Source organism: Lampetra planeri, chromosome 19 (assembly GCF_965212315.1).
Source record: "Lampetra planeri chromosome 19, kcLamPlan1.2.h2, whole genome shotgun sequence".
Lineage (NCBI taxonomy): Eukaryota > Metazoa > Chordata > Hyperoartia > Petromyzontiformes > Petromyzontidae > Lampetra > Lampetra planeri.
Window position 1 is genome coordinate 607,791 of NC_136125.1, and position 11,242 is coordinate 619,032.

The 11,242-nt window shown below is 46.2% G+C and overlaps 1 protein-coding gene across 9 annotated transcripts in view; it reads left to right on the forward strand.

Moving 5' to 3' along the window:
- HERC2 (HECT and RLD domain containing E3 ubiquitin protein ligase 2) overlaps window positions 1-10,929 on the forward strand; it is a 156,855-nt gene extending 145,926 nt beyond the window's left edge. For all 9 annotated transcript variants that reach the window (XM_078602720.1, XM_078602725.1, XM_078602722.1 and 6 more), the window contains 4 exons: window positions 926-1,116; window positions 1,353-1,458; window positions 2,377-2,589; window positions 4,655-10,929. In XM_078602720.1, the coding sequence (XP_078458846.1) occupies window positions 926-1,116; window positions 1,353-1,458; window positions 2,377-2,589; window positions 4,655-4,933 (789 nt within the window). In that variant the 3' untranslated portion in view covers window positions 4,934-10,929. The remainder of the gene's footprint in view (window positions 1-925; window positions 1,117-1,352; window positions 1,459-2,376; window positions 2,590-4,654) is intronic.
- The last annotated feature ends 313 nt before the right edge of the window (window positions 10,930-11,242 follow it).

The following is an 11,242-nucleotide window of genomic DNA, read 5'->3' on the forward strand; positions in this document are numbered from 1 at the left end:
TATTAAAGTTTAAGCGCCCTGTTCCCCGTATTTCCTGGGTGCTGATGGCGACGAACGCTCACATTCCAATAAACTTAGAGGACAAAGGTTTGTGGATCTTTTCGAGATTGAGATCTATGTTATACGTGACGCAATCAACATCTAATTAAAATCGCATTAGCCAAGGAACTGTATGGATTTAAAAAGCAAGAGATTATTGAGTGTCGGCTTGGAACTCTGCTCCAATGTTAAATGTAAATAGCTGTTAAATTCTGTTTTTGCCAACTAAGAACCCGCATACAGGTCGAACTCCCAACAGAGGCGGGCAGACATGAGCTGACGTCACGCGCAACTCGTATAATCGAGCTGCCTTGGTTCCAGAACGAGACATCACACATTTGTCTCTCCTCTTGTTAATTGATCTTCTCGGCAGAACGATGGGAGTGATGGATTGACCTCATTTCTCTTTCAGAGTAGGAGGAGCAGTGAGCCACGGGGTACCCATTTACTCTTTCCCGGCAGCAGCAATGACGAGCGCCGCTGCTAATGTAGTACAGAGTTTCTTCGGAATCTTACAATCCGTGTCCAGGGCTCATCTTTTATCTAAGCATGTTGTTTTTGGGCCACACAAAAATATAATTCATTGTGAGTCCAGTTTGTTGCTGGATGGATTGTTGCTTAGCAGGACAGTGAATGGTGGCAGGGGCAGCTTGGGGAGGCCTTCATCCAGCAGTGGATTGATCACTATTGATCATGGCTGATGATGGTAATAATGACTTGGTAGTCCAAAATTCAGTAGAGGCTTTCCTCGATATTTTTCTTGTTTTAAAATGATGAGTACGTGACCTGCATTTATAAATAACTCTCTGGCTCTATAATTGACATTGTTTGGCGTTGCATGCTGTGTACACATGCATATGGTGACTTGTGCTGTCACTCGTCACAGGTCGACAAGGACTTCATCCCGGGGCTCATGTACATCCGGGACATGGAGGCATCAGCAGCCGAGTTCGAGTCCATGGCCATGCCCTTCACAGTGCCCAGCGCCAGCGGGCAGGACATCCAGCTCAGCACCAAACACAGCTACATCACCATGGAAAATCGCAGCGAATACGTCCGCCTCGCCATAGGTTACAGGTACCCATGATGCATAGGGGTTTGCTACCTGTCTGGGAATTACCATCTGTTCTTGGGTGGCAGGAATTGATTTGCAGGGGATAATTGGGCGCAAGGCTCTGAAAGGGACATCAGTGCTTAGGGTCCACCCACTTTGCTCGTTCCACATTTTGGCAGAAGGTCAAACTCACCGCATGGTTCTGGCTGCTGCGTTTGCTTTGCGTCGCTGGTGTGTGTGCGCTGCCCCCGGTCCCCAGGCTGCACGAGTTTGACGAGCAGGTGGCGGCCGTGCGCGAGGGCATGGCCAGGGTGATTCCCGTGCCTCTGCTGTCGCTCTTCACAGGCTACGAGTTGGAGACCATGGTACCAAAAATAGATGAGATTCCTCCTTCATATAATTGTCCCTCCAAATAAAATAAATCCTGTAGAATGTAATTTTTACACATCCCTTCGACCACACAACCTTCTAGGAGTACGTAATTTCAGCAGCTTTGGTTCAACACAAGCAAATTCTGGAATGGGTTTTACATCCAGTATCTCATCAGCAGTCAGGCTTTCTTAAACAATGCTGGTAAATGGACAGATGTTACCGGCAAGGGATCTCTGTATTATGTATGGTTTGTAGCTTGACGCAAAACTATTTAATATGTAGTTAATGAGTACAGTAGAACCCCTCTTAACGACAGTAATTAGTTCCACGAAACTGGTCGTTAAGTGATTTGGTCATTAAGCGAGTATAAGAAATACACGTGAAAGGCTTAATTCGTTCTGATAGCATCGAAAGTTATTCTTTTTTACCGAAAAAACATACTTAATAATATTTAAATAATACATATTAATACATAAAGATACTAACAATATTATAAACACATAATATTAAAAGAAACATGGTTAATCAATGTATTTATTAATATCTACTGAAACTACAACAGCCGGTCGTTAACAAGGGAATGGTTGGTAAGAGAACTATGGAGGCCTGTCGTTACGCGATTAGTCATGAACAGTGGTAGTCGTTAAGAGGGATTTTGCTGTACTTTGGAGACCACGGTGATTGGCACAATGAATGCCACGCACGCTGTGCAGGTCACAGCCAGGGACTCCGAGTTGGGGCAGAGGGTGACAGAGTGCAGCGAGATTAGCCAAGCTGCAGTCAGAAGCAACACGCTTGTTTATTTTTATTTGGGGGGGTCAGGATTTGGTCAAACCCAACCAGTTCCCCACGGCCACATGCTCTTGCAGCCCGCGGAGGTGGGAGCTCGTTATCCTTGCGTGTCACTGCAGATATGTGGTAGCCCGGACATCCCACTGCACCTGCTCAAGTCGGTGGCCGTCTACAAGGGAATAGAGCTGAGTGCGCCGCTCATCGTCTGGTTCTGGGAGGTCATGGAGGCCTTCTCCAACACGGAGCGCTCGCTCTTCCTGCGCTTCGTATGGGGACGCACGCGATTGCCGCGCACGATCGCCGACTTCCGCGGCCGGGACTTTGTCATTCAGGTCGGTGCCACTCACAGCCGCCCTTGGGTTTCACTGGGGCTGATTAGAGCAGCAGTATTCAACTCAATTTATTCTCTCTATGACTAATAATGTTAAACGACAGCCGGTAGCTGTTTTCAGACTCGATTACCAGTTCTGAGATTTAGGAAGCGGTTTTCGTTTCCGGTGTAATGTTCGTAATGAATGCACTGAGAGGGAGTTCGAGAGGGTATTTGGTCTACTCTTCCATATGGATCTGACTATGATGCGCAATCTGCCGATTGACTATGGTGAACCTATTTATGCTTTTGGGTGGACAGAGGCCGTCATAGAAACTTGTTTCAACTGCTGTGCACCCTAAGATGGAATCAAACCGGTGACCTCTGGACTGCAGGCCCAGTGTGCCTAACGTTACAGCATGGCAGCTCCCTATAATAATAACAATGTTACCCCTTTAAATACCTAGGAAGCAAATCGTCAAATGGATGTTAACCTATAAAATAATGAGAACATTAACATTTCTAATAGACGTCGTACTGAAAGTACAGGGCAAAACAAAAAGCGGTACATGCAGTCCCCGGGTTACGGAAGGGTTAGGTTCCCGAGAACAATCCATAACCCGAATTTTTCCGTATGGCGGAAACTGAACAATTTCCCCCCAAAATCAAGATGAATTTCATTTACTTAATCCTAGTGAATCTCGAGTGAGGCATAAGGCAGCTGCCCACCTTACACACTACTTGCGCTTACACAACTAATGCAAAAATATTCCGCGTATTGAATTTTTTTAACATGATTTATGGGAGCATTTCCGTAAGGTCGGATTTCCGTAAGTCGGGTCTTCCGCAACCCGGGGACTGTCTGTACTTTGAAGATTAGCCATGTACATTCTCAATGTAACGAATGTACTTTTGAAAAACGAGTTAAAATAGAATTTCACAACTGAAAGCGTAAACCTATTAAGATTAAAAGTTTTGAGTGTGAATTTGATTTAATTTGAAAGGTAGAATATAACACGGACTCCTCTTGCATTTCCCAAACAATGCACTGGGTTGTGCTGTTTGATCTTGACATGCCCAGCAATGGCAGCTGTACAAGCAGTGCTTGTCTTGAATATTTTTCAGGATGTGGTAATTACAGTGATAGGTAATTACTACTTATAGGCACAGAGGCTATTACTTAAATTACAGTGTTTTCGAAAATGTAATAAGGAGGCTATTCATTTCCATTAATCTTGATCAACCTGAAGTACAATTACTACAGATATAAATAACAGAATTATGTATTATGAAAATTACAATTATGCACACAAAAAAATATTCATATGGAGGAGAAGTGGTGGTGCGGTGATTACACACTGTCCTGTGAACCCGGAATAACTAAGTTATATTCCCAGCCTTGTCCAACATACGGTAGCGTTGAGAAATAGCTTTAATTAGTCTGAGGCCTCCCCTTCACCAACCCCCACTGACCAGCATGGTGAAGTGTAGACAAACAAGCCCGTGACCGACCCATCATGGGGATGCCTTCGTCCACCAGTCGGATGAAAAAAGGACACTTATGCAGAGAAGTAATCCGGACAATGGCGACGCGTCGCAACGGGGAGCCGCTTTCGCCGCTCATTGCAGGAGTTTGTGGTTTCCAAACCGCAAGGCTGCTCTGGTTAATGCTGGGAGTGATTCGCATTGCCTGCTTCGCAGTGGATGTAAACAATTCCGTGACGTAATTTTAATAAATTCGTTTGTTGTGTGCAAGTGTCATGGTACGAATTTGCCAAATTTGGAAAATAACCTGCTAATTGCGCATTTGGGATTACACGCAGCAACATTGCCCCGACTGTGAAGCTGTAGACTGTGCAACGCAGTGCCTTCGTGATAACTCTGGGCTATAAGAATGGCGTGTATACTCAAATTTTAATCGCCGATCCAGGCATTGATCCACCTTGTGCCGCACAGTGACAACTGCCAAGAAGGAGACTTGCACTCAGAGACATTTCGTTATGTCGCAGAGAGAGCACATCATCCGTGGGAGTTCATTTGTTCATTTGTTCATTCATGACGCCCTTTGTTCCTCCCTTCCATTCCAGGTGCTGGATAAGTACAACCCACCTGACCACTTCCTGCCCGAGTCCTACACCTGCTTCTTCCTGCTCAAGCTTCCGCGCTACTCATGCCGCCAGGTGCTGGAGGAAAAACTCAAGTACGCCATCCACTTCTGCAAGTCCATCGACACGGACGACTACGCTCGCATCGCGCTCACGGGCGAGGTGCCGGCCGACGACGACAGCAGCGACGACACCGACAACGAGGAGGACGGCGAGTCCGTGGGCTCGGCCTCCACGCAGGACTACTCTGCGGGCCAGTGACTGGCGGCTGGCAGAAAGCCGCCCCGTCTTCATTCTGTTAGTGTTTTTTTAACGCCGTTGTACAATAGACAGCGGCAGCAGCCGTGGGTTGTTCCCGTGACATCATTGTGCGAGGCCTAAGTCTTACATTGCGTTTAGCTGTGCGTTGTTTTGAAGTTTTTGTCCCGGCCTGCACACGCTTCTTTATTTTTCCAGCTGATGGGAACTCTTGTCATTGGCTGGAGAAGGCATTAGCTTGTTTTTGACAAGCGTTTCGGCTGTGCCAATTCCTCTTATTGTGGAGGCCCCACTGGTTATATGTGTGTGTATAACAGCACTAGGCACAGTCAAAAGCACTATGGCTGTAGAGTTACACTGCGCTGATGATCCATAATATGAGTGAGACAAGTACAGTTGCCACGTTACTCTTGCCAGATTCAGAATGATCACGTAGCCTTCTAAGCCTGGTGGCTGCTCAGGCTGCCAGCCATGTAGGTACACTCCGAGGGGACGGGGGCGGACTTGTTACGTTATTGCATTGATGTGTTTTCCCAGGATGCTCTGCGCAAATGTCTTTCACCTGTGTGTCACGTGACATTTTTTCTTTACTCTGCACACACGTTTTTCCAACCGATGAATATAATATCAGGAGAGGGGGATGTTAAGATTGTTGGGCAGGCAGACTGGGATAGTGGCCCTTTAGTCCAGCCATGCATGCCAGCTCGGGTTGCCACCTGTTCAGGTTTTACCCAGGCAGGCTGGGAATTGGCATCTGTGTTCTGGTGGCAGGAATTGATTTGTACTGAGATCTGGTATCAGTATTGATGTGTTGAACCTTATTAAACTATCCAGCACGGTTGTGAAAGGCCGAGCCTACCAATAAATATTTTTACGGGTTAAAGTAGGCAAATTGCAACCATGCGTCTCTACGCAGCATTGATTGAGCAGTTCACTTGGGCCATATCGGCTTGAGGAACAGTTTTACTCATTGTGACGTTCATATAATCAGTTGTGTGCTCGGAGCCAGGTTCAACAACACCTAACGCTGATGTCAGGTGTGAACTCAAGGCCCACGCTTTTGTGGTGTCACACAGACAATACGTGTGTCATTTAAGTAGAACAACATCGACCCTGGGGTGGTGATGAAGCACTTGTGTTCAGTGTTGTCCGTGAGCTAGGAAGTACCCGGTCAACTGAAAAAGTAGTTTTTCTGTTTCTCTTATTCCGTTAAAACTAGTTGTAAAACTGACACAATATAAGTGTTCATTTCACTGGGTTGCATCCATATTTTAGTTTTTTTCAAGCATTTGGAAATTCGCCATCCTAATGTGAGCCAATTAGTAATGCACTGCAGATATGAGCAGTATTTTCACAAGCCACCAGCTGACATCTTTAAAAGTTAAACAAGGCCTTTGTGGACTATGTTCTGTAGGCTACACACACTTTTGTGACTGCATCAGCACTGCATACATTTCAAATATTGTCATCTGCCATCAGAATACATTTCATGCCAAGGGATGATTGAATGAGGCTAGAGGAACATTTTAGAGGCTTGGAACTCCACACCAGGAGACTGGATTCCAGGCCGTGGCATGGGCAGTGGCTGAGCTTGTAGCAATTGCAGATCGGCTTATCCCCAGCGATGACCATGTGTGAGGTGTAGCAACAGCTCCATTTGTTGAGGTCATCTTTCAGCTCCTTTTGCAAAACCACGCGATACATTTTCTATAACAGCACACATACACTGCTAGATCCTATTTAACGATGGTGCATATCCATATGGAACTGTAAATATGGTTTATCTTTATTTTCACCAAGGAAACCAATGCCTGCTTAAATCATCATGTCAATGGCTGAATCTCACCAATGTCCTGATGAGATAATTCATAAAAAATTAACCTGGTCAGTCAACGGAAGTCATCTGAAGCCCATCACATTGTATGGAGCTGGCTTTAAAACTACAGATCCTATAAAATGTGCTCATATTCCCTGGGCTTTCTAGTCGGGATATTTTTTATGCTTATGTCTTCTGGTGTATGTTTTGTTATAAAAAAAGTTATTGCTGCTGGCTTTGACACAACGTTTAATATATCGTTCCATTTCCCCCACTGTAGTGTGCACTTGTACTGTTTGAATGCATGTGGTGGTGTGTACGTGTCTGAATATCAATTCGCTGTACTTGAACCGAGATTGGTCATAGGTAGCTATTTGAATTAAAACCCAGAGTCTTTCCCTAGCTGGCCAAGTTTGTGCTGGAGGCCCTGGGGAGGAGAGGTGTCTATGATGCCTTCTGGCAAAACCCCATTTTGGCGGAGCCAGGTTGTACCCCTCCCCTTGTTAGTTTTTTTCAAGAAACACCAGGAACACACTGAGGTTGGCCACGTGGAATGTTCAAATGCTCACTGTGGAGGAGAGGCTTCCATTTCTCTCTCGGGAGCTGGACTGATAGCGCTGATTCTGACTCTAGTCACCATGAGGGTTGGACAGTTCTCCACTTGGGGCAGGAAACTGCCAAACAACAGGGAGTGGCACTTCTTTTGAATAAAATAATGTCAGAGCGTGGAGGCGACGTGTGGGTCCCAGGCTATTGCGGGCTCACCTCCCCATTAATGGGAGTAGAGTGATGGTGGTGGTTAATAGCTTATGCCCTCTCCGAAGATGAACATGAGTGGAGGGGTTCAGGCAAGGCTGATGAGTGAGATGACTTCTATGACCTTTCCCAAGCGCTGGCTAAAGTAGCCTCTCGGGATAGTTATCCTTTTGGGTGACTTTAATGCCTGAGTGAGTCATGACGCAGACTCCTGGTTTTGAGTGATTGGAAGGCATGGGCCAGATAAGCTCAATAACAACGGTCGGAGGTTGCTAGCCTTCTGTGAAGCCTATGGGCTTGTAATCACCAAAACACTGTTCCGGCATCAGCCCATTCACACATCATGGATGCACGCCGGATCCAAGAAAGAACATCTGCTGGACTACATAGTTATGGACCAGCGAATACGGACCCATGTCCTTGACATGGAGCTGATCTTCCTACTGCCCATTGGCTTGTCATCTGTAAGATGCAGTTATCATAATTTCACTGTGGTGGCAATCATCCATTCACCCACAATAGCCTGACACCTTTCCCTAACCCCCCCTTCTAACGCTTAGGGGAAATGGGAGAGTTTTAAGACTGACTGCTTTGGCTGCATTGGGCATGTAGTCCAGAGCTCCCCAGAAACCCTGGCTAATGTATGAAGTGTTTTGGCTAGTAAGTAATCGGCAGGCCCACTCCCACCATCTACAAAATCCCACGTCTAAGAACGAGGAGGCTTATCACAGCCTTCGCTCATAGATTCGGAGAGCTGTGCAGTGCTGCAAGGATGAATGTTGGTCATGGGTTTCTGAGGAAATGGAAACTCCTTCAGTAGCACTTGATAACAAATAACTTTATGACACCATTAAAAAGTAACTTGCAGTGTCTGCCTATCACTATCCTTCAGGGAAAGAACGGTAACCTGATCTCTGAACCCCAAGAACAGGTTCGCAGGTTTGCTCAGCATTGGAGTGGGGTTTTGGAGGAGGGGAAACCCCTCGGGTCAAACAACATCATCGGGCAAGGTGGGGTTGACCCTGCTGGTGCTGCTGTCCCTCAAATATTGAAGTAGCCGCTCCTTGTGAGTGGTTGACTAATGTGCCAACTTTTGAGGATGTACGAAGGGCAATCCAGAGCTTGAAACCAGGAAAGCGCCGGGGAGAGATGATCTCCCAAGCGAACTTCTGAGGGAGGGTGGAGTTTTTGTGCAGACTGCCCTATATGACATCATTACAAATGTTTGGTCCATAGGATGGGTTCTGAAGGACTGGAAGGATGCCCTGGTGGTCGGCATTACAACAAAAAAATGGGACCGCACTGATTGCACAAACTACCGGGGCATCTCTCCCATTGTGTCGGGAATGGCCTTGGAAATAATTACTCGACATTACCTTACCAGACATGCTGAGGAGAGGCTTGCGGAGCCCCAATGTGTTTTCATACCGGGGCGGTTCTGCACGCATGCCATATTCTCTGTCCATATGCTACGGGAAAGATATAGAGAATCCATAAGAAGTTTTTGGGTTAGATTGCTTAAATATGTGTCGTTAAAACCTGCCACCACTGGACACAGCTAACGAGTAAGGGTTGTAATGTAAACAGAACATGCCAATTCGTCACTAGTCCAGCACCACAAAATTTACAAACAGTTTGTAAACGTTGTGGCTTGGCTCTCCAGCACACCGGTGTGCTGGACTAGTGACGAATTGGCATGTTCTGTTTACGTGACAACCCTTACTAGTTGGCTGTGTCGGGTGGTGGTGGGTTTTAACGACACATTTATATATTTACGTGGTCTAACCCAAAAACTTATTTTGGATATTGGTCGCGAAAGCCTGCGTGTTAAACGGTGTAGAGAATGTTAACAGGACCTACATATCTGCTTCTTTAACCTGGTCAAGGCCTAACATACCATCAATATGCCCCTCACAATAAATAAGAACCTTAATGATGGTGGGCCGGTCTGGGTAAAGTTGCGTGGTCGAGTGTCGGAGCCATTTTATGTTCACCTTGGGTTGCAACAGGAATGTCCTCTTGCCCCTACACTATTTAACATATTCTTTGACCACATAGTTCTAGAAGATTTCCATGGATGTACTGGTGGAATTTAAATGTGGTATAAATATAATGAGAGGCTGATCAATGCCCAGGGGTGGTCAAGGGATGGCTCCTGATTTGTTAACCATATTCTGTATGCAGATGATTTGCTGATTGCTGCCCACCCTGAGAAGGAGTTGGAGGCACTTCTACTGAACCTGGAGCATGCTACTCAGAGATGGGGCCTCATCATCAGCCCTACAAAAACAAAGTACCTGCCTGGGTATTTTTCATCCTAAAGTGCTCCCGTCCCTCAACTCTCCATGAGTAATGGGGCAGTTGTGGAGAGAGTGGAGATGTTTCCGTAATTGGGCAGTGTGCTTATTACCAGCTCCTGGTTGGAAGCTGAGGTCTCTTGCGAATCCGTAGAGCAGCATGATATTTTCATTAACTGCGTAACGCTGTGTGGAACCTACCTGGTTTATTGCTCCATACAAAGCTCCCGGTCTTCTCGGCCACAGTTATGCCCACTCTTATCTATGCTTGCGACATGTGGAGCCCTCAAATATAATCTGCACCCGTTTGAAACATTCAGGCTGGCCTGCCTACAATCCATCCTGGCTTTAACCAGGCTGGATTGTGCGAGGAGCTCACAGATCGTTGAAATATCTGGACACTGTCCCATCAACGAGCTCCTCTGGCAAACGAGGCTTGCGTTGGTAGGGTCATGTCGCCCGGATGCTCAGCGACTGCATGCCCAAGCAGCTTCTGTTTGGCGAGATAGGTGGGGCTTAACGTGTGCGGCACAGGCTTTAGAAGAGCTGGATTGATGTGGTATAGAAGGATGTGGAGCTGATTGGAATTGCCCATAACTGGTACCAGCAGTGTTAAAATCGGCCTCTGTGGAGGAGGTTCGTGAAGGATACTGTTTGGGGAGTTGGAGGCAGTCGCCCATCAGCAACCAAAGGAGCGATGCTCAGAACAACGAGCAGAGTGCCGGGCAGATAAACAGTTGGCACAGTGGGGAGCACAGTTGGTGCATCTGTCAGTCATCTCAGTCAACCGATGGTACCTGGGTCTGTTCCGTGACCTTCCAGTAGGCTTTCGACACTTCACGTGGTCTCAAAGTACATCTAGCATGGCACAAGCTCCGTGGTGTGTCACGTCCACTTGGTGGTGAACGGCGGTTGTTGTTGTTGTGTCTGTGAGTGCTCCACGCTGGTGCTGTAAAGATTATTCGATGTTAATAATGCTGTGATGTATCTGTTACAGATGTTAAAATTACCATCCAAGGCTCTGTTTCACATGAGTGAGTAAGCTATGAGACGTGAACTTGCTGTTACTTTCTATATTAGTCATGTGACACAAAGTAATTCATTGCTGACATTAAATGTTCTGAATGGAAGTTAAATTGTCATTGCTTGCCTGTTTGTTCAGTCACGTTTCAAATAAGGGTTATCGGTGTCAAAACAGCGTTTGCCAACTTGTAGGAAGCATTGTGTTGCCCCATGTTAGTCCTTAGAGCTGGAATTACTTTAAATTATGCAAATCCAAGTACAATGTGAGGTCGTTGGTGAAAGGTGGAGACTATCGATCTCAAATTGTAATTATCATCAGGCTATTGGATAGCCTCGTTCAGGAATGAAACCAATTCCAAATGATGCCAAAATAGAATGGAGATGGGTTGTTAACCAATGGTTTTCATAAAATTTCGAAAT